Below are 23,464 nucleotides of genomic sequence, written 5' to 3' on the forward strand. Positions count from 1 at the left end.
ATGCTGGAAGAGTACTGTGTTAATGGTAGGACTGAGTAAGTGCAGGTCTGTTGAAGATGGTGCTTAATCACTAGCAGCAGCTGTTCGTTTTTGTTCTGCAAGGCTGCTGCCAGCCCCTGCTTGCAGAAGCACAATAGGGTATGTCGGCCCTGTAGTGGGAATGTGGTGCTGGCAGGGCGCTGCAGGGAAGCTGTGCTCAGCACCTCTTCAGTGAAGCATCTGGGGGCCTTGGCTTAGCCTTATGTTTTCCTAGAGGAAAGTAAAGGAGCAGCACAGGTGCCAGGCTGGTGTTTTCCAGCAGTGAAGTGGCTTCTGAGAGACCCCATGGGGAAGGGGTGCATGCCACCTGGCAGCACCTGGGCTCCCTATGGCTCCTGAGATATCTTAATTAAACAAATGTAGTTTAACACCTGTGTGTGTGTATGTATGTATGTATGTATATATGTATTTAGTAACATAGTCTGCTTTCAGCTCTTTGCAGACTTTCTTCTCTAAGGCTTGCACCTTCCACAGGAGGGAGGACGCTTCCCAGAGGGCCATCCTTGCAGGGCATCTTTCTGCACATTGAGTTTCCTTCAGGCCATAAATCCTTGTCAGAAAGTTGTTTTTTTTCCAACCTCCTGGGATGCTGTGGTGTGTGTTTTCCTAGGGAGCAGCTGATCCCACGGCACTTAGTGCCTGCACAAGTACAGGGGTACAGTGTTGCCCCTCAATCCCGAGAGATGGACTCCAGCGTGCTGTATACTGTGAAATAACCCATTCTGTAAGTGGAACAAAAAGTGATGCTGGAAGCCTGGCATGCTTTCCTTCTGAGGTTGTCTGGTAGGGTGCTGCTGCCAGCCTCTCACAGCTTGGCTTGGGTCCATCATACCCATGCACATGCACCCCATGGGATCCAGTGGTGCTTCCTATAATATGGTTATAGGACATTCCTCCAGTTTATAGGGCTGACAGAGCATGTGCCAGCTCTGGTAGAGCTAGGGCTTCACAAATCGGCTCACTTCTCTGGCTTGATGTCACATATTCTTAAGGTCCACTTCAAAAGGAATGGGCTCATGTTTGGAAGGGGACACGTTCCTGCCATGTGAAGCATGGCCCCGTGTTATTCAGCAGATCAAATAGGCTCAGAAGACCCCTTCTCTTCAAATAAGGAACCTTACACTTGAAATCCAACTCACCGTCTCCATTTTGTCTTCACAAAGCCTTGAATAATTCAGTTAACATAACATCAGCATTAGGCTTCACAAGCTGCTGGGGTGTGTGTGTGTGTGTGTGTGTGTGTGTGTGTGTGTGTGCGCGCGCGTGCAAGGGCTGCTGCTGCCAAGGGCAATTACATGGGATTATTCCAGGAAGTTGACTATTAGATCTACTTATTTAGATTTAAGCTTTATCTTTTTTTCTTACTGAATTATGTTACATGGACACTTGGGCTCTTTGAAATTCATGTGTTACATTAATCAACAGATTCAAATGAAAACAACCCAAGGCAGTACAGTTCATGCCAGCTTGGGAGTTCAGTTTCTTAGGGTTTCAGTGTGAAGATGAAAATATGCCATGTCCTATAAGAATAATTAATATCTTGTGTGAGTGCTTTCTTTGCCAGCATGGCTGGCTGCTCTATGGGGGCACAGGAGCTGCTCTTGTGTCCAATCACGCCCTGATAAAGGGTTTAAACCTTTTTACATTTACCTTAACTTCCAGTGGCAGGAATAGTTTATAGTCTCCTTGACTGGGATGGAGAACAGAGATTTCACTGGGGCTTATACTTTGATAGCTGCAGCTTTTAAAGCAAGATGCAAAAGGGGAAATCCTCCTCGAGGGGAGGTGGCTGTGCCTCAGCTGTGCTGATACACCAGATCTGGTGCAAATGTCATGAGGGGTTCATAACCTCTTTAGGTCTGTGCCTGGCTCCTGGATCTGGATTTAGAGCCATCTTGGGTATGCAATTAAATAAACAAGATAAGGTGGGTAAGTGGAATTCACACATTTTACCAGGCCAAGCACTACAGATGGAAGGAGTAAACAAGCTTTCAAGTGCTCTGACCATCCTTCAGGTATGTGTATCTATATATAGGGCTGTCTATATATACACATTTATATATGTGCTGATAAATAGCTTGAAATTGCAGTAATGTTGATGTGTGATCATTTCTGTTCACAACACAGCATGGCAGGTGTCACTCGGGATGGATACAGCCCCTCCAGTGTGTGTCCCTGACTGTGCCCCTGACTTTCAGCTTCCTCCCAGGGCAATGGTCACCTTGTGGCATGCCACCACTTTGCCTCCTTCCTGCTGAACCTGATCCCTGGGTACAGCCTGGCTGCAGAGCATTCTCTGGGTATGGAGCGGGGGCCCCCCCCAACCAGGTTTACAATAGAAGTAAGGGCATGTGGGTGCTGAGTTTGGGTACATGCTGGGCAGGGCAAGTTTGCCCAGTCTTGGCTTTTGTAGAGGTGGGCTCAGGAGATGGCAGGGAACCTCAAGCAGCCTCAAGAGCTGGAAAAAGAGGAGTGTGCTTGGTGCTGTGCTAGGGTGATGGATAGGCTGTTGCCACAGGGACTTCTCTTGTGTGTGGTGTTGTGTGGCAGTTGTTTTTGTAATCGGGAAGAAATACGGCTGCTGGTATTGGCAAGGCAGTGGGCACGTGTTGGGGTTACCATGCTAGCGGTGGGAAGCCAAGGGGCTGTGATCCTGCCTCCCTGGGAATGAGGGGGGGGGGGGGGATATTGTGAGCAGACAAGGCTCAGTGCTTCCCTGAACGCCTTCAGGTGTTGTCAGGGGGAGCTTTGGTAATGCCAGTGCTGACAGTCCCCCATGAACCCAAAGGGCTGCTCTTGGAGAAGCCACCACATGGGGGGTTTTGCACTCGGGGTGCTGCCTGCAGCTCCAGGTCTGCTCCCCTTGCCCGGGGAGGGGGCTGTGCTGTGCAGCTGCCGCCTGTCATCCCCTGCACCCCCAGGCCAGGGGGGTGCAACCCAATCCCTTCTCGGTCCCGGGGGCTCCACCGAGCCCCGCTGCCCGGCCGCTGTGCAGCCGCTGACACGGTATTTCTCGGCGGTAACCCGAGGCGAGGCTCCCGCGCCTCCATCTCGGCGGGACGGACAAGTTAATTCCCCAGATTTATGCGCCCCCTGAGCCCCAGCATCTGCCGCGGGGGAGGGAGGGCCGGGGGAGGGGGTGTCTCGGCGCGGCTGGGGCCGGACACAGGTGCGGGGCCGCCGCCCGTTTATAAATACCCCGTCCGCGGCGAAGGGCGTCCCGGCCCTCTCCCTGCCCAGTCTCCCCACCGGGGCTCGGCGGCGGAGCGGGATGCTTCGCTGCGCCCTCCCTCCCACCGGCATCATGAGCCCGTCCTTCCTCTTCCTTTTTCTCCTCCTCCTCGCCCTGCCCGCCTGTGCCCGGCGGGAGCCGATACCCGGTGGTGCTCAGCCGGGCGCCCCCGCTCCTTCATCTTTTTCCTCTTCCTCAGCGACAGCCGCAGCGGGTCAGAGCCGCTTCCCGCGGAGCCGCCCCGGGCGGCGGCGGGGCCGGTTGTATTGCCGGGTGGGCATCGGCTTCCACCTCCAGCTACACCCCGATGGACGGGTGGACGGAGCCCACGACGCAAGCCCGCTCAGTGAGTGCACTGCTGGGGAACACCGGCCGAGGGGGGCGGGGTCGGGGTCGGGGGACATCGGAGAACCCTGGGGCTACAGCATCTCCATCCCTGAGGTGTTCCCTCGGGGGAGATGGAGCTCCTAGGTCCCTGCTAACCTTGCCTAGGGTGAGCTGCAGCCTGGGCTGCACCCCAAATTCACCTGGGAAAGGGGAGTTTGGGATGCTGGCTGTCCCGGGAGGCTGGGGTGCTGTATCCTGCAGACTCAAGTGGGATGCTGCCCCCCGGGAGTAAAGTGAGCTATGCACTCCTTGCTTTGGGAATTCCCACCCGGTGGGGTTCATCTGCATTGAAGAAGCAAATCCATGGGGATTGGTGTGAAGGTGCGAGGTTTGTACTCCTGCCATAGCACCTCACTGGGGTATAGCAGGGGAGGATGCTGCACTGGGCTCTCCATCGCCCTCCCCTTTCCAGTCTTTTCCCCATGTAACTTTTCTATCCTTCCCTCTGCATTCTCATTCTTCCAGCACAGTGATAGGATATATTTAGTTTAAAAATAGGACTAAGGCTGACGTTCCTCTGAAAGAAAGCTGTGATAACTCATGGCTTATCCTTTGGGTTGGGGTTGCTGTGATATCCTGTTAGAGGGAATAAAATGGCAGGCAGGGATGAAAAATCACTTAAAAAGCCTGAGGGCTCGGGCCTGAGGTGACCCTGGCAGCACACATGGTTCTGTCAGGCACAGTCAGGGAGCAATGGCCACATCTGGCCAGGACCAAATAATTCAGGCTCTAATCTGCCATGGCCCCATGAAGGGGTGCTGGGAGACCAGAAATCCTGCTTGGAGTTTTGAGGAGTGATGTTGATGGTGGCTGCAAGAGGGTTAGGGGATGGGTTTGAGAACGGGAGCATCCCTGCTGGGGCTCTTTTGGAAGACATGAGTTTGGAGGGGCTGCTTGCACCCTGCTCTGCAGAGGGCGACGTGTATAGCCTTGGACACCACAGCTGTCTCACAGGGTCTTGGGTTATGCAAAGTTCCGTTCCCTTTAACCTGAAATTTTCCCCTGGGGAGGTGATCACCTCTGCACTTTGGAGCATGTACCAGTATCAGTGGGAGCTGTGTTGGGGTCTTGCACCAAGGAACCATCCCCCATGGGGAGGAGATTGGCTTTTGGCAGGGAAACCTCACCTTTGTCCCTATGGGGCTTGACCCAAATAACCAGGAGTATGTCTCCCTCCCCCCACAAAGGCCATCAGGTTTTGGGGTGCCTTTGAGGACAGAAAATGTGCCGCAGAAGGTGTGTGCCTTTTGCAGTGGGACTGCACAACTCCATGCCCCACTGGGGCATGTGGGGTGTGGAGGGGTGGCTCAGCAGCCCCCCCCCCCCCCCCCGAGTGTCCCCCAGGCCTTTGGTGCCAGGAGCTGTGCTTCCTCCTTAAAATAAACATGGGAAGTGGTGAACTGATCCCCCAGCCTCAGGGATTTAAGGCAGCTTCATGTTTGCTCTTGGCATGTTAATCAGCATGGCCCTTCGCTGGGGCTGGGTGAGATACTTTCCCGGGCCACTGAGACTCCCCTCCTAAGGGTAGCAACACTTTTTTTCCCAGGGTGGGAAAGGCACATTGGGAATGTGTGGCTTATGTGGCTGGTCGGAGTGTTGGGGGGGATGACTGAGCCCTGCTGCCACCCCTTCTCTGCCTGCAGGATACCACGCTGTGTGAGGAAGAGAAACATTTTGGTGCTGTTTCTGAACAGGAGGCTTCAGCAGGAGATGGAAGCTCTGCTGTAAAATTAAAGGTCATGCTAGCCAGGGACCAGAGCCCAGTCCCACTTGGAAAATACCCCACTGAGGGGAATACAGCTTGTTTTCTTGTGGCTGGGCTGTGTGGCACCCCACTGCCCAGGTCCTGCTGTGAGGAGGGGCCTATGAAACAATTATTGGTACTTCTAGCCCCAAATAGGGTGTATGACACTGTGATTTCCAGAGTTTGGTATGCATGGGAGGATGATGGGCAAGGCTGATCTCAGCAGCAGGGGAATTTTCCCGATCTTGAGAGAGATTTCCCCGGAAGTGAAATTCTGTCACAGCAGAGTCATAATTAGGCCTCTAAAAGGCAGCTTTTTAAAACTAAGCATAACTAAATCACCACCCTGTAGCCATCCCGCAGTGAATGCAGGTCTATGGGGCAGAAGGATAGAGCAGGAGCGCTGTGGAGCAGAGTCCTGTGAAGAGGAAATGCAAACCTATGAGCCTGAGGTTTTTTAACTTTTTTTTTTTTTTTTTTTTTTGTCACACTGATGTGAAAAGAACTGTGATTTATTTTGGGATTTCTGTCATCCTAGGTATTTTGGAAATATTTGCTGTGTCTCAGGGGATTGTAGGAATACGAGGAGTTTTCAGCAACAAATTTTTAGCGATGTCAAAAAAAGGAAAACTCCATGCAAGTGTAAGTAAACCCCCTGCTTCTCAGTATCTGTTGTTTATTAAAGGCCTTGGGACACTTCCACGTGCACGCTGTGATCCTGATGTGCCAAGCCCCTTTGGCATTTAGCCTGACTGGCGTTTACATCTAACCAAGGGAAGTACTTTTTCCTTTCCTACAGTTGGGTACTTGCATCAAAAGGACTTGTTCTTTCAGCATTGCTGGGATATTTTTAGCACCTTCTGCAGCAGATCATGCAGATGGCTTCAGCCAAATGTCTCCTGGTGAGCGACACGAGAGGCACCAGGAGCCTGCCTGTGCCCATTAGTGGGAAAGGGGCTGTGACTCTGGAGTTTGAGCTGGGTTCTCCCATGGGGAAAAACATCCCCAGGATTTCAGGCAGGTGAGATCCAGCCTTTGTGCAAGAACTGCAGACAAATTAGAGAATTTCCATTAATTCCTGTTTCTGCTGGATGTTTTCCTGAAATCTGGGGTTTTCTGCGGTTTTAACTGTGCTTTTTACATGCTGCTTCTGTTGAACCAATCCTGTAAATTGCTTTTACTTTTTTTCAAATTCAAGAAGCTGTTGCCTAATTTTTTCCTGTTAGTTCCTGAGACCATTCAAAGAAATCAAAGTGACAACTGTGCTGACATGAAAGTCATCACCCTTTAAAGGTGTATGTGTAAATGCAACACCCAAAGAAAGGCATTTTTAAGGCAGCATCTCTGACAACCTGTCACCCAAGTTTATTCCCAGCCTAGAAGAGGGAAAAGCCAATTGCCTGCCCTGTGGCTATAAGTCAAGCCTCCTGGTCGTGAAGTGGATGTAAGCTATGTGATGTGCTTATGCTGCTTGAGCTTGCATCTTGCCTTCATGTGAGATTTATGAACTTGCCTCTTTCTCCCTTGAGTCTTACTGGAGTGTTGCTCCTGAAACCTAACAATGCTTAAAGGGTAAGCATGTGGTTGCTTATTTTAGGAAGAAAAGTAGGACCAGGAATAGCATCTAGGGGAAAGGGGGAATGGTGAAGGAAAGCATGAGGGAAGGAGGCAGGGTGGGAAACAGGAAGAACAGGTGGGGAGCAGTGGAAAGGTGAAGGATGGAGAGGAGAGGGAAGTAGACAGAGAGTGATCCCTGGGCCCTCCAGAACCTTTCCTCCCTTGTGGTTTACAATAGGCCACTTATTTGAGCAGAAGCCTTGATTTATGCCCTGGCACAGTCAGAAATCAAATAAAACCTTGTCAGTGTATGGTTAATTATCAGCACACAAAAGGCAAAGCCAGAGGGGGACATCAATTAGGTGGGTCAGGGTGGGGGTGAGGACACACGATGCCCTGCTCAGATGAAAGCCACAAATTTGTAGAAACTTGACCCAAATGTATAAAGATTGCTGGGCTAAATAACACCGATAATGCAAACCCAGCATCTGTTGTTCTTTCCTGCTTTGACAGGATAAAGTTATTTCATGGCCTAATGAGTTTTGAGCAGTACAAAGTGTGTCCTGTGCCCGTCACTCAGGGCAGTGCTTTGATATGGGAGTCATGCCAGTGACTTTGTGCTGAACTGCAGCTAAAAGTCATTCCTGTAGGAAAGCAGTCTCTCAGAGCCCAGCTTTATCCCAGCTTCACATTTTATGGCAGCTCTTCTTCCTTCCTTCTTTCTCCTTCTTCCTTCAGAAAATGACAGTAATCTCGGCAATTATCAGTTACATGCACAGATGGCTTTTTCCTCATTTATAAATCCTTGGTTTCCTGTTTGTATTTTTTTGGCATGGGACAGGCAGGAGGGGGTTTGGTGTCAGTCTTGTCACGAACCCCAGAGGACAGATTTGCCCACTGGGGTCTTGGGTAACTCTCCTTTCTCAGGAGTTGGTCTGAGCTGATGGAATGCTTTGTCCTTCTCTGGGGCTATTTGCTGTTGAATTGGATTTTGAAATTGTTTTGACTTCAGGATTGCTCTTCATGATTGTTTCTGGAGCTGCCACAGAACAAATCCAATGGGCAGCCAGTACACTGGGGAAAATGTCTTTTCCTCAGTGGAAATGGTGTGGCTGCTGAGCTGAGAGGGTGGGATTTATGGAAAGCTGTCAGGGTGATGGTGAAGGAGCAGCTGATGAGCTTCACGAAGTGGTTTGCAAGGTGGTTTGCTGTCTGGCACCCTTCTGTGCCCAGTTCTGGGATCCCGCACACCTTTGGAAAGGGATGCTACTCCAGCTCTTAGGGAGCAGCTCATTAAATGCATAAAGTGGTTTGGGTTGGAAAGGACCTTAAGATCATCCAGTTCACCCCCCTGCCACGGGCAGCAATGCTTCACACTAGACCATGTCACCCAAGGCTCTGTCCAACCTGGACTTGAATACTGCCAGTGATGGAGCATTTATCATGTTTTGGGCAGCCTGTGCCAGTGCCTCACCACCCTGACAGTAAAGAACTTTTTGCTTATATCTAACCTGAACTTACCCTGTTTCTGTTTAAACTCATTCCCTCTTGCCCTATCGTTACAGTTCCTGTTGAAGAAGTTCCCCCAGACCACTTTAAGCAGGAAATTTTCCTGCAATGCTGTGGCTGGGGAGCTTGGGAGCCTTCTTACTGCCATCTCCCTCTGGGGAGGCTTTGCCCCAGACATGCTGGGCCAGATTGGGAGCACCAGTTTGGCTTTCCCATGAGTAAATCAGCAGTGAGCTTACCCATCTGTACAGGGATATGGATGAGCAGGGGCACAAGCACCTTACCCTACTCACAGTAGCATTTGCAAAGCCCACTGGAACCTGTTTTGGTATCAGATTCTGGCTGTGGGCAGTGGGCGGGGCAGCCAACTTTATCTCCTGCCCCAAAAAAGTCTTCTCTTGCCATTTCTCACTGTTCAAAGGGCTTGCTTCAGGCCTTTTGCACTGAGCACTCTTTCACTGATACTTTGTCAATCCTAAAACCTCCCTGTGCAAGGGATGACACAGGGGTGTCTTTCCTAAGCACAACAGCATGTGCTGGGACATCAAGAGCAGCAAAGGGTCAGCAAAGCCTCACCTCAGGAGGGTAAACAGTCCTGCATGGGTGATACAGCAGTGAGGATAACAGACAGGTAAAGCATCAGGGTGTTGTTTCTTTCACGCAAAGAGCAAAAGGAGACTTATTTCAAAGTGCTATGAAGAAGAAACCCCACATGGCAGGCTGGGGACTCTGCTACTTTCATTGTAGGATTATGATTCTATGATTTTCTGGTTAAATTAGGCATTTAAAAGTGATCTGAGCTAGTTGGGCTGTCTGCATAGTTATAAAGCACTGTTTGGGGGTTGTCTTATCCATTGCTTGAGTTTTTCAAAGCTCGAGAGCTCATTATCCCTTTCCCATCAGTAGTTTCAAAGCGTGGCTGGAGGATCTGTCAGGCCAACAGGTACCATGCCCACAATCGGCTTCAAGCATAGCAAAGGATGTCGGAGGGGTTGCTGGATCCTGCAGCCAGGTGTTCCAGGTCTGTGGGTACATACCTGGGGTGTTAAGGCTCTATTTGTGTATTTCTATGTGCCTTTTGGTTGGTTTAGTTGTGTTTTTTTGTTTTAATTCCTCCCCTTTGACAAGCACAAGGGTGAAATTCAGCCAGTTGTCTTGGGCAATGGGGTATCATCCCCCCGGCTGTCCAGTAGCCAGTGCAGCTGCCCAATTTAAGAGGCAGCACTGTTGCGTGCAAGTAATTCCTTGAGTTTATCAAGGGGCAAACAGCCTGAGTTCATTTAAGATGAAAAAGGAAAAAGAAAATCCAATACAATCAAAGCCCTGTTCAGTAAAGCAATGGCAATCTGCATGCAAATTGCATTTCTAGACTGTTCAGTTACGATCCAGTGACCAAGTGAGGGGTGTGAGGGTGGGAACGGAGATGAAGCTGGGCTCAATCCTTGGGTCCTTGTGGGGACTGCAGCACCAGGGGTTTGGAGCCACATCCTCCCTGTGTTGAGTAGGGCAGGAGGAGAGCTGGGGCAGGAGAGAAGGGTGCTGCTAGGGCAGGACAAGCCTGTTTTTTCCAAGAAAGTCCAAAGCTGGGTGGAGAGCAGCTACCAGAAGTATCTGTGCTGGGGGGCTTCCAAATTGTTGGGTGCCCAGTGGACTTGGAGTGGGTTTCCCAAGTGTCCCATGTTGGTGATTTCAACGCAAAGTCCCCCAAAGGGGCCTCTTTTGGGGAAGACTGAAACACCCAGTGAATGTTGCAGGGCAGGGGATGGGTTTGACCATCCTTTTGTTAATAGCACCCTGGCTCTGTCCTGCAGGCCCGGTTCACAGCGGACTGCCAGTTTCGGGAGCGCTTCCAGGAGAACAGCTACAACACATACGCCTCAGCTGTGCACCGCAGCCCACACTCGGGGCGACAGTGGTACGTGGCCCTCAACAAGCGTGGCAAAGCCAAGCGTGGCTGCAGTCCCCGTGCCCGGCCCCAGCATGTCTCCACACACTTCCTACCCCGCTTCTGGCAGCCCCAGCTCCCTGAGCTTGCCTTCACCATCACTCTCCCAGAGAAAAAGCTCCTGCCACCAAAACCAAAGGTTGCCCCATCCCCACCTCGGAAAAACCCTGGACCCATCAAGTACCGGCTGAAGTTCCGCTTTGGATAGTGCACCATCTGGGGGATGTGGCACAGGAGACACCCAGTGCCTGGGTGTATTTTGAGGTGACCCTTTGGGAGACCTGCGTCCCCCCTCCCTGGATGAATGTGGCGATGCTCCATGTAGCCATGTTGGGCTCAGGGTCTTCTCTTCACCCCACAAAGTGGATGGCATCCTTGGAGGCATGCGCTGGAGTGTGTAACTCGGGCTTTCCAAAGAGTATTCCTGCAGTGAACAGAAAACGCTTGGTGGACACTGGGTTAGTTTTCTGGTGGTGAAAGGAGCAGAAAGATACCTCTACAGCAAACATGTTTTCTTACCTTATTTTCACTAATGACTCTCTTGACAATCATTTTCATACAAGAGACATGTTCAGAGCCAACCTGTTAAATGCTTTTTTCTTTTCGGGGGTTGTTTTTTTTTTGGCATCTCCTTTTTGCTGCACTTTTTTCCTCCAACTTCAGACACCAGATACCCAGGTTTGCCCCTTCCCCTTCACCTACAAACAAGCTTCTTCCATCTGCAAGAAGATCAAGCCCAACAAATGGATTCCCCTTATCTGTGGTGCAAGGGGGGCTTAAAGCTTTGCTGGCAATAATATATGTATATATATTATTTTTTGTTAAAGAGTTGCAGGCTTGGGGAGGGTGACTGTTTGCAGCCCTGCTCCTGGTTGTCTTTCCTGTTATCCCCTGGACATCTGGAGGAGTGAGTCTCCTTTGTCTATCAAAGGATGGCATTGACATCTATGTTTAAAGTACCTCTGCCCTGGCCCTGTGGCATTCCTGCTCACATGGTGAGGGGACCACCTTCTGTGCCCCTGTTCCCTGGGGATCGTTTGCCCCCTGCCTCAGTACTCCCTGCTTTCTTCCAACAGTTACCACTGCTGATTTCTTTTATCATTCACAAGACACTGCCAGAGCAGGGAGAAAGGGTTTTATTTCATAGCAAGGGTGGTGATGTAGCAATAAATGCTACATCTTGTACATTCAGAAGTGGTGTGTTTTTTTTTTTCCCACCTAGGCTGCCCTGTGGTTCTGATTGTGGAATTGTTTCTTCATTGTGTAACCTGTGGAGTAATTGTGCATTTGGAGGTTTTAATCAGTGTTGCATACAGAAAATGGTAGCACTGAACTTCACCAGTTAAGCCTTAAGAAGAGCCCAGGTGGGCTTGCACTGGCAAAATCCTTCCAGCGTAAGCCCTGTGAGTGTGGAGAAGCAATAATAAGGGCAGGCAGCACTGCTGAGCCTTTCCAAACCTGATCATGGTACAGATGGTTATTGCCATCGGAATCATAGTTCTTCACCTGTTGTCTTTCTGGGCAGCCTCTAGTTGAACACATCTGCCTCAAGCAGTCACAAAATGCTTTTGCACAGAGGCATGTGCTCCACATGCAGGGATGGATGGGGGTGCTGGAATAAAATCTTGTCATGCTTCATTTTATAACCTGGTTGTGTAATCTCTTGCCTGTCTGCTCGACGTATGGGGTTTTGACTTTTTATTTCCCTGAAGGAGAAAAATGAGTGTCACTAACTCAGCTTCTGTGTGTGGCTTTGTCAGAGGGTTTGGTATCAGTGATGGGGTGGAGCAGAACCAAATCAGTGCACATGCTTCCTTTGTGTGCCATGCTCTGCATTCTGTACCTGAAATGGCCTGTTTTTTGGGGGCCAAGCTATAGCAGGGGTGCGCAAGTTGAATACTCGTGCCACTTCTAGTGGGACAGCCCTTGAATTTGAAGAATTCAAGAAATACTGCTTGAATTCTGCTGACCAGCAGCCAGGCACAATGAGGTGTAATTAATGCCCCCTGAACCATGGGGCCACCTAAATGAATTTAGTCAGATGAAAACAGTTGCTGGAGCTGTGTAGGAGAGTGCCAGTCTCTGCCCAGTATACGTGCCTGGAGGTCCAGGGGTAGGTTAGAGAGGGGTGAGTGTGCCATTCTCTTGGTGCCACTGCTTTCCCTCAGAGGGAAAAGGTCTATTTTTAATATTAAGGACAAACCTTCCCTGTGAGGGTGGTGAGGCACTGACACAGGTTGCCCATAGAAACTGTGGCTGCCCTATCTCTAGAAGTGTTTCAAGGCCAAGTTGGATGGGGCTTGGAGAAACCTGATCTAGTGGAAGGTGTCCCTTCCTGTGACAGGCGATTTGAACTGGATGAGTGTTAAGGTGCCTTGAAACCAGTCTGTGATTCTTGTCGATAACTAGCCTGTATGAAAAAAAAAAATATTATTCGATCCATGTGTTTCTGGGCAAAACCTGACCCTGAACTGATCTCCAATAGCAGTATCCAGCATTTGCCATAGCAACTACTGGGAAGTGCCGCTTGCAGAGATGGGAGCACAGGGGGCCACAGTTCCAGCCCATTGCCCTTGGGAGTTACCCAAGGGAGGAGGGATGCTGCTGGTCCCACCTGGATGCCAGCCTTCCTGCAGCCTCTATGCCTGCAGAAGATGAGCATTGCCATTGCCTTGTGCATGTGGGTCTGTCTGACAAGCATTTCTTCTGATGCCCCTCACTGTTTCCAGAAAGGACAAGATCATTTATCATGTTTCAGAGCTGTCTGAGGGAGCGCAGGAGCTTTTCCCCCTCTTACACCCCATTTCCCAAGAGGCTTCTGCTGAAACACTGACATTGTACTGGGGTTGCTGGCAGCCAGGAGCAGGTGCTGGTGTGGGGAGGCCGGTGCTTTAATATTACAGTGATTATTAAACTGCAGTCCTGCAATTGCAATGAAGAGTGCAGCAACCCACTTGCAACCTCAGCAGGAAACCTAACACACGTTAATCCAAGTGGTATGGACTGACAGAGGGTTTGTGTTCTTTTCTGGCTGCTCTTCTGCAAGGAGGCACAATGGGTTTACTTACCAGAAGGAGACTGAAGGCATAAAAAAAAAAAAAGGTAGATATTTGTTGACTTTAAAAATAGCCTGGGGACAACTTGAGAGGTAACTTTTCTAGTGTGTTATGTCTCCTGCATTTCAAAAGTAGGTTTGGTGTTGGCTTACTTTTGTTTACAGCTGTTGATTACAATTAAACCTTTCTGGATTTGTTTTTTGCAAGCATAGAGGAGGCCATGTTGCACTGGACAGCTGCTCCCCAGGCAGCATGAGAAGCCCAAAGCCTGCAACAGGAGCCCGAAACCTCTGCCTGCTCCCGAGGGAAGGGAGAGCCTCCCTGCCCTTCAGCGGTGTGATTTATTGAGAAAGAGGATGCAAGACCCTCTGACCTCCTTATTGGCAGCATGCTGGTGGGACCATTGCTCTTGTGGAATCAACAGAGCAAGAGTACACTTGTTTCTGTGACTGGAGGACGGAAAACTGCTGTGATGGTCCAGGAGAAGAAGAAAGGCTCCAGCTTTGAAGCTGTGACTGACATAAGCTATCCTGTCAGCCGCTCCTGCTCCATCTAAGTGTACTTATCATCTCAGTTTCAACAGCAACAGCACTAACTGCAAAACTCTTACACAGGATTTTTTACTTAATTTGCATGAAAGCTCTTCATGTTGACTTTAAATGTTGTTGCACACAGAGGATTGATGGTTACAAGACACGGCAAAGCATAGCATATGACAAGGGAAGATACCCTTTTTTGCTAATTGGTTGTTAGGTGTCAAGGATGGAGTTTATTGAGTAATGTAGTCTAGAGTTTCCTTCCTGTCAGCAGCAGCGGATAGGTTCATCTTGGTTCTTTGGTTCAGAGAGACTGGGTTTGCTGTGGGAGTGCTCTCTTTACGCAGGGCAGGTGAAGCAAATCACAAAAAGATCTCCCCCTCCATTGGGAAGAGGTTTGAACAGCTTAGACTACATAAGGCACTGAGAATTCAGTGCTTTGCAATAAAGCTTTATCATATCTTGTGGCTAGTTCCACCTACCTCTTGATTCCTGCATCTTCTCTGGTTAACCAGCTTGCAAATCTTAAAACATTTCCTTTTCTGTTTTGTTTTCTTTGCATCCTGAGAAAAATAAATGAAAAAACCCCATAAAGAATGAACTTGTTTTTCAGTGCTTTGCTACAGGAAGCGTGGTTGGTGAATAGTAGAACCACTGAGCAGGCTTATTCTCCTGTGGTGCTTTTCCATTTTTGTGCTATAGTGAAATGATAACATAAGTTTAACAGCATATATCAAATGCCTTTTGCAGCCTTTGTGGGCCTAAAACGTGCTGTTGCCACGCTTCATGCACAATCCTGTATCAAACTTGTATTTCATGTCTAAAGCAAATTTTTTAATTTAAAAGAATGAACTGTTTGTGTCAGTATATGGAGAATTGTCAGTATATGGGGAATTGTCAGTATATGGGGAATTGTCAGTATATGGAGAATTGTCAGTATATGGGGAATTGTCAGTATATGGGGAATTGTCAGTATATGGAGAATTGTCAGTATATGGAGAATTGTCAGTATATGGAGAATTGTCAGTATATGGAGAATTGTCAGTATATGGAGAATTGTCAGTATATGGAGAATTGTCAGTATATGGAGAATTGTCAGTATATGGAGAATTGTCAGTATATGGAGAAACCAATTTTGCAAAACCAAAGGCATGATGCAGTTGCCTTACTCCTTGCTGCCTCAAGTGGGTATTTTGTCCTACTGTCCTTCTTATTTTGGTTATTCTTAGTTTAGTTTTCCATTAATTTGTAGGTGGAGATGTCAGGGCTGACTCAGGGTTATGGCCTATTTAGCTCCCTTTGGTTGTATAGATTATCCAAATGTCTCTGTCGGGGGTTGCTGCTGTCAAGTCTGAACTGTCTGCTTGCAAAAATATACCAGTGAATTTCTCTGAGCAGAGAGAAATTCCCTGGAGTTGGACTGGTCTCAAACTGTACAGGATTCAAACTGGCACTGTTAATTCTGACCACCTAGATAATTTTTGCATGCAAGCTAAAATTCCTTAGGCTGGTGCCTTCAGGATTTCTTATTTGGTGCTTCCCTCAATCCCCCACCAATTGCTGAGACACTGCTGTCCCATACAAAAGTTATCAATGGGGCTATTTCCCATCCACAATCATCTCCTTCATCAGAGAAAAAACAATGTGAGTCTTTCAAGTCATAGCTGGGATATATGATGGCGACAGTTCATACAGTGAGAGGTTATTTGAATTAAACCACAGAGGTGCTATCTGCTAAGTGACTTTTTGTGTTCTCTTTGGGAACAAACTTGTGTTTAACAGTTTGCAAGTGGCTGACACTCATAGCAGTGGGGTTCCTGCAGCCAGAGTGTTTTCTGTGTGCGTTACTGGTGCAAACACAGTGAGCCCATAGGTTTTGTGTAACCCATATAGTATTGCACATCAACTTCAAGCTCCAGTTGCTAGAAAGTACTGAAATACACCACCAGCCACAATATATATTGCCTCTGCTGCATTGTGGCTTCATGGTCTGCCACTAGTTATATTTAGCTGCCGTGTTTGTTGTAGGCTTTCATAATTCCCATTTTATTTTTGAGATTTGTCTGTTATTGGTCAGAAACGCTTGATTTACAGGCTGTATTGGGTTGGCAACCTTTTACTGCTGCACCTTCTACTGCCACATCTGTATCACAGGATAGGGATCTTGTCTCCCTTTCAGGGTTTTGGTGCCTTACCTAATGTAGCCAGGAGAGGCCTCCCTCTACATAAGATTCACAGCACTTGAGCTCTCATATGACTGCTTAGTGGCACAAGTAGACTGTGATAACGGGCGAAAAGAAAAAAACAAACCAAGAACTGGAGCCGTCCTTGTTAAGGCTTTCCTCTGGAGGAAAGGCTGCTACTTCCACTAAGAGCATCCGGGCTGTATCACTCAGGCAGGTGTGACATTACAAATGGTGCATAGCTACCTCTGTGCACAGGTGTGTGTCCTGGGAAATGCAAGAATGGTGTGCAGTTATAAGCTACTCTGGAATGGGGTGCTGGATCTTTGTCCTCTGAAAGGGGTCCATTTTATGTGGAGCAGGACCTGGAACCCAGAAATGTTTCTTCCACACAAATGTGGGTGGAAGCAGAACAGCAAAAGGCAAAACTGGGCTTTGCTCCTGGGTGACAGAAAACCTGGATTTAAGTTTCATCACCCAGAGGAGGCAATGAAACCTGGGTGCCAGTTATCCTGGGAGCACAAGTCAAGCTATTGGACAGATGTCACTGTCTTCTCCTTTATCTTTTGCATAATGTGGTTCAGGAAGTGCCTTACAGACTGCCACTTTTATCAGAGTAAACAGGAAGTGAATCAGAAGAGGGAGCTCATTTCATTTCTGCAAACTCAAGACAGTTGCAGAGCAGTTTGCTTTCAGATGTTCCATGAGTGTCTTACTGAATACAATTGATTTCAACCTTGCTCTTTGGCACCTGATCCTGTGGCGCTGCTTCTCTTCTGGTCCTTTACTCAGGAGGTGTAGGCTCAGAAATACTTCTGTATACTGGATGTGGTTTTATGCATACAGATGTTTCTGTTAGAAATCATTGGTTAGGGGTTTTCATATGTGTGTGCATATGGTCTAAAGGCTATGCTTGTGTACAGAAAGCAAAACCAGAAATTTGCTGACAGCAGGCCTTCACTCAGTATCTAGGGTATGAATTCGCAGTTTGGTTCTTCCTTCAGTTCTGCTGTCTGGTTCTCCTGCTAGAGTGGCACTGTACCCAGTGCATGCCTTGGGGACTCGGCTGTGGCTTCAGGGGAGACTCTCACAGTTAAATGATAGCCTATGGCTTGAAACTTGAGTACTTTCTTTGCATGAATCAAATTGTGGCTGAATATCACACAGATACTCCTTCAGAAGCAGGATGCAGGAAGGGATGAATCTGCTTATTCTTGAAAGAATGTAGGGAGTGACCTTCTCTTACACACGTAAGGATCTTGGAGGAAAGTGATGTGATTTTAGTCCCTGCTTTTCCCATTTTAGCTCATAAACCAATTTTGACTTTGGCATAGACTATACCGTCACCAAGAAGAGAAGAAGGTACAGTATGTACTAGCAAGTGTATCAAAGTACTTCAGCAGCAAGCATGTGGTGTGTGATGCTCTTGTGTAATGGATGGGCCAGGGTATAAGGACCCAGGTTAAATCGAGGGATAGATTTGAAGCACTTGTGACCTTTTAGGTAGCATTAAAAGTATGGAGTGAGCCAACTAATTCCTGGGCTGAAATGCTGCAAGGTGCTGAAGGCGGCTGGGTGCCCGCTTCCCAGTGAATTCACCAGCTAACGTTCTCTGAGGCTTTGAAGAAGCAAGTCCCTGTGGATGCAGTAGAGCCGCTCCTGCTTTTGCCCTCCACCAAATCTGCCCTGGAACTATTACTAAGCTCTAATATTTTTTTTTTCTCTGTCATTTTATGAAAAGTTAATGGTTAATTATATTTCATATCAGTGTGCCTCTGAGCTCTTAACACTTGCTGGGACTAGAGGCCAAACATCTTGAGTCATGTGGCTGTCTGCTTTTTGGCCTGACCAGAATGAGCAAGAATTGAAGAATATGCAAGAAAATCCATGGCAGGAGTATCTTGGAGCTTTTCTTCTCCCTTTTAATAGGCCCATAATGTATAGATATCACATCGGTATCAATGTTGGAAGGCTTCTCTGAGCTGAATTTTTTTTGGCTTGCACATGTCTTGGTAATTCAAGATTGAGTAAACAGATCAAACTGGAAGGGCCTTAAGAATGTTTCATGGTGGCCCTTCTGGCCCAGGAAAATAGCTTTTTTGGACATCTTCCTGTTCTCTCTGAGTTTCTTTCCTCCTTTTCCACACCCTCCTTTAGAGTCTTTTAAACTGGTACCTTAGTGGGAAAGTGATAATGACCCATTTCTGACCCCAAACCTAATAGCAGGATTGCGATGAGGTTTTTCTCCTCTCAGAATTTTTATTGCTTGTTCTACTGTTAAAATAGCATCATGTTTTTTCTCACCAATTCAGTGTGAATTGGCACTTTCTCAGGCTAATGAAGGAAGGAGACAGATCCCACTCTGCCATAGAAAGGAGTGGGCTTGAGAATTGCTTCTTGTCTGCAAAGTGATATTTTGCAGAAAATGCAAGGAGGTGGATTAGTTGGTTTAGAATTCTATCAGTTGGTAGCATCAGTGTGAGGTGCTGATTATCCTGGACATTTTCCCTTCTGATACTTAAAGCTTTTCTGCGTCGTGCCACCTAGATCTGTGTCTTGGTTAGCGTGTTTCCACAGTGTTAGCAAGTCTCTCTTTAGGAAAAGATAGCCTCTTTCACCTACCTATAGTCTTGGCTTTTGTGCAAATAGCAACCGTAAATCTGTGAACGAGCATGTAACCAAAATGCCACTTTTTTCTTTCCTTATATATTCTGTTAATAACAGCAGTAATTTCTGACACTTTTTGACTGTTCTAATTTTTGCTTAATCAGCTCCGAGAGGGATAGGGCAGGCTTCTTTGGGATTCCACAATCAGGAGCAGACACTTAAGTTAGGTCCAGTTGTTCTTTGTGGGCTTTCCCCAAACTTGTGTTGGCTACATAGTCAAATAAGACATAAAGGCAACCTTACACTCTAGAAATCAGTTTTGTGACTAGTTTCTTTCAGCTTCTCCTCCTTGTGTGTCTAACACCATAGGAAATCGGTGTGCCAAGTGGTTCCTCTTGAAACAGATAATAACTTTGTTGAGAGTGGGCCTGGGAGATATTTACGTCATCATGAGAAAAAAAGTGATGAAGAAAATGGTGAACTTGTTGTTTCCCTCAACAGTCTTCTACTGGTTGTATACCATGTATGAAATTGGATGCCATGAGAAATGAACATGAAATTTCCTAAACCCATCATGGAAACAAAAACTTCTACAGTGATATGTTTGGCTGGAGACGTAACATTAAGGTGTACATATTAATACTGTCTGTATGAGTAGTGAAAGTTTTGGGTTGCTCAGTGCCTGTGGTCATTCACAAGTCAGGTGGCAAGGCTGAAGGAAGGAGAGAAGCTTCCATGGCTGCAGGCAAGGACAGTATGTTCCTTTAAACTGTCTAGTCCAGAAGTGGGAAAACTGGCAGGAAAACATGTCTCCCTCCTTCTGTCTGTCACTGGGCAGAATTTTAAGAAAGTATTGCAATAAGCTCTTTATTTTGTGGTTAGTGGGTTGTTGTTTTATTTATTTATTTATTTATCTATTTTTTGTGTGTGTTTTTTTTTTATATGAAAGTGGCACAGTGAGGAACAAGTTGATAGGTGACATGATTGCTGACTTGGATTTCACAGGTGTCAGTGTATGTATGTGCTTTCCAGCCACTCAAAATATGACCTGGAAAGAATAAGTGAGATTTTCTAGCCCCGACTCCACAGTCTGTGACACAGGTTTCTGAAAAAGCTGAGTAGCTGAACAAATACCTATCACACATTTGGAGTGGTATATCTTTACATCTGGGGACCATTCAATTTGCTGTGCGTGGAGGTCGTCCACAGGTAGCACACAAACCTGAGCAGGTTTTGATAACTCCAAGTCGCATGTCCTTAATGTTCTTAATACAATATTAAATGTTTCTGTGGTTTGTTTTTTGTTGGTTTTTTTTTTAAGAAGTCCAGGTGTGTTTGGGTAGCTTTGTACTCTAGGCAGTGAATTTGTTATGCTAGCAGAGATGTTTTTTCACCTGGAAGTATGTTGCAATAATCGACATTCTTTGCTTAAGGAGAAATCTGTCCTCAGATTTTTACTTTTTTTTTCCCCTTTAGAAATTGTGGACAGTTTGGTGAAAATATTTGGAATAAATAAATGAAATGTGTTTAAGTAGGTGCTGAAAAGTATTTCCTTTCTGAAGGGATGGTTTGTTGTTTTGCTAGCAGTCTTCAAGCAAATGAGACTGGAGTCTGGGCAGTGGATTTGCCTGTGCATTCCTGTATTTCATAATTGGCTGGTCCAGATTTCTTTTGGGCAAGACAGATTTTAAAGAAGTGCAACCTCTAGCTAAGAGGAACTAAATACATAGAAAAGAGAAATTGTTTAAGAAAAAAAATGATACCTATTTACTTTTGGTATAACTTTGCCTAAGGCAGGGATGCTCAAATGCATGCACTTTCTTTCAGATTCTTCTTGCGGGTCCTGAAGGGGCTGGCAAATGAAGTTGCTAAGCCACTGTCTATCATATTTGAAAAATAATGGCAGTCAGGTGAAGTTCCCAATGACTGGAAAGGGAAATATAATCCCCATTTTCAAGAAGGGGAAAATGGATGACCCAGTGTCGTGGTTTAAACCCAGCCAGACAGCTTGTGCACTCACTCCCAGTGAGTGGCGCTGGGCAGGAAGCAGTCGAGGCCCACGCCCCCCCCCCCCCGGGGCTCCCCCTCTTCCCCGCTCCTGGAGGGATGGGGAGGAGAATCGAAAGAGTGCAACTCCCAAGGGTTGAGATAAGAACAGTCCAGCAACCAATGTACAACACAAATCACCACCGCTACCACCACCACCACCAATGATAAGAGATAATAAGGGAATAGAGTACAATACCGCCCGCCGAACAACAAGTCCGACCCAGCAGACCCCCTGTCCTTCCGGGTAACTCCCAGTTACCTCCTGGGCATGACATGCTGTGGTATGGAATACCTCTTTGGTCAGTTTGGGTCAGGTGTCCTGTCTCTGCTTCCTCCCGGCTTCCCCTCCTCCCTGGCAGAGCATGAGGCTCACAAAGTCCTTGGCCAAACCAAAACATCATTTTTATCAGCTCTTGTTCCCAGCCTGAAAGTCAAAACACAGGAGTGCACCAGCTACCAAGAAAGAGAAAAAATGACTGCTACTGCTAAACCCAGGACATTATCCACCCCTTATTCCATACCATTCACGTCATGCTCAGATCCCACATTTTCAATATACCATCACTCTGATCTCAGTGCACTTCTATCTTAGTGCATGGACTAGTCCCTATAAAGCTGCTGAGTCCATCTGGTCCATGATGTCAGGCTCCATCTCTTGTAACAGTCTTTCAGAACAGGAGAGGCTGTGTGCAGTATTGGGTCGTTGCCTGCTGATGCTGATCATTCCCTTACTGTAGAACTTGTCTGGTTCTGTCAAAGTTCATTCTCTGTTGGGATGATGGTTGGAGGGAAGTCAGGGCTAGTGGCTGGTGGCCTGAAGACATCTGGTTGATGGGCTATTAAAGTATTACACAGCAGGCAACAACATACAATTAAGTTCATTGGCTGTTTTCCCCTAAAATTAAATCCCCTTGAGGTACACATCGGACTTCCCCATTCCCCATTACCCACCAAGTTATCCAGGTCCCTGAGCAAAAGCAATCCCACAAGTGGGTTTGCCTTTACTTGAAGCAGGAATAACCCAGACTGTCTTCCCCAGCAAATTCTTCATATGCACCACAGGAACTTTGTCCCCCTCTACAATATGTAAAAGTTCCGATTGGGCTGGGCCAGCTCTGTTGGCAGATCCTCTGGTGTTGACCAACCAGGTGGCCTTTGGTAAGTGTGTATCCCAATGCTTGAAAGTTCCCCCACCCATTGCTCTCAGTGTAGTTTTTAACAGCCCATTGTACCTTTTGATTTTCCCAGAGGCTGGTGCATGGTAGGGGATGTGATATACCCACTCAATGCCATGCTCTTTGGCCCAAGTGTCTATAAGGTTATTCCGGAAATGAGTCCCATTGTCTGACTCAATTCTCTCTGGGGTGCCGTGTCACCACAAAATGTGTTTCTCAAGGCCCAGGATAGTGTTCCGGGCAGTGGCGTGGGGCACAGCGTATGTTTCCAGCCATCCGGTGGTTGCTTCCACCATGGTAAGCACATGGCGCTTGCCTTGGCGGGTTGGTGGCAGTGTGATATAGTCAGTCTGCCAGGCCTCCCCGTATTTATATTTCAGCTATCGTCCTCCATACCAAAGAGGCTTGCCGCAGAAAATATATGGACCCAGTCAGAGATCAATATGATCAGACAAAAGCCGTTTATTACAAAGCCTTAAACCCTTATATACTATTTCTTACATGCACTTACAGTGATTTGGCATATTATGATTGGATGCATGTCTTGAAGACCCTTAGTAACTAACACATAATTGGTTAAGCACAGGTGTGAGAACTTGACCTCGAAAGCTTGCCAACAGCCCACAGTTCTCGTTAACTTCGTTAATTCCAGCTTCTTCTTATCTTGCTTGTTTAGGTTTCCTTGGGCCTCTCATGGCCTTGCTGTATTTTTCAGGATTTATGTACCAATTATCCATTCTCCTGTGAGAACACTGTCTCCACATCTCCCCCTTTTTGTTTTATATATCTTTTTGGACGACCCCACTTAAGCAGGGAATTTGGCCTAGATCATATTTCCAACATATTGCCAACTACAGGTTACTGGGCCTCTCTCTTCTTTCTGCTGTATGGCTCTCTGGTAACAGGGGAGGCCATCCTTCACATCAAGGTCTGGCATGGCATGTGTCCCCAGCGCTCCACGCCTGCTGGGTTGCAGCCAGCAGCAGAGCTAAAGGTTCTTCTTGGTGGCAAACACAGAGGCCAACCCAGTCTTGCCCTTGATTGTGGTAGCAGGCATTTGGTCAGCCTCAGTCCTTGCTCCTTGTCAATGCGGAGTTTCACCTGCTTCATCCAGTAACAAGTCGTTATTATGGCAAGGCACACACACAGGTTTACATTAGCAGAGTAACTATTACAGGGTGCAGTAGCATATTGAAAATGCTGATAGCAGCGAGGGACTAGTCAAAGAAATTTCTTACCAGTGGAATTTTCCCACCCTCTTAATTTGTTTCACTGTCTGCTTTGTAACACTACCATTGTATTAGAATATTTCTATCTTTTGCCTTAGCATTTTGTAGCAGCTACTGCAAATTTCTGTACTCTAACATCTCTTTTACAAGTGACAAATCCATACAATACAAGGTGTAGTTTCTTATTAACAACTGGCTAGTAAATACAGGTATTAC

The 23,464-nt window shown here is 47.3% G+C and overlaps 1 protein-coding gene across 1 annotated transcript; it reads left to right on the forward strand.

The window, feature by feature from the left end:
• The first annotated feature begins 3,260 nt into the window (after positions 1 to 3,260).
• On the forward strand, positions 3,261 to 11,429 carry FGF5 (fibroblast growth factor 5). Its single transcript, XM_061345870.1, has 3 exons — positions 3,261 to 3,617; positions 5,941 to 6,044; positions 10,280 to 11,429. Exons 1-3 carry the CDS (start codon positions 3,311 to 3,313, stop codon positions 10,619 to 10,621), a joined length of 753 nt encoding a protein of 250 aa, XP_061201854.1. The 5' UTR covers positions 3,261 to 3,310; the 3' UTR covers positions 10,622 to 11,429.
• The last annotated feature ends 12,035 nt before the right edge of the window (positions 11,430 to 23,464 follow it).

This window comes from Neopsephotus bourkii, unplaced genomic scaffold (genome assembly GCF_033783945.1).
Source record: "Neopsephotus bourkii isolate Nb327-2 ecotype Australia unplaced genomic scaffold, CSIRO-AGI_Nbou_v1 NB_244, whole genome shotgun sequence".
In the NCBI taxonomy this organism is placed as follows: Eukaryota; Metazoa; Chordata; class Aves; order Psittaciformes; family Psittacidae; genus Neopsephotus; species Neopsephotus bourkii.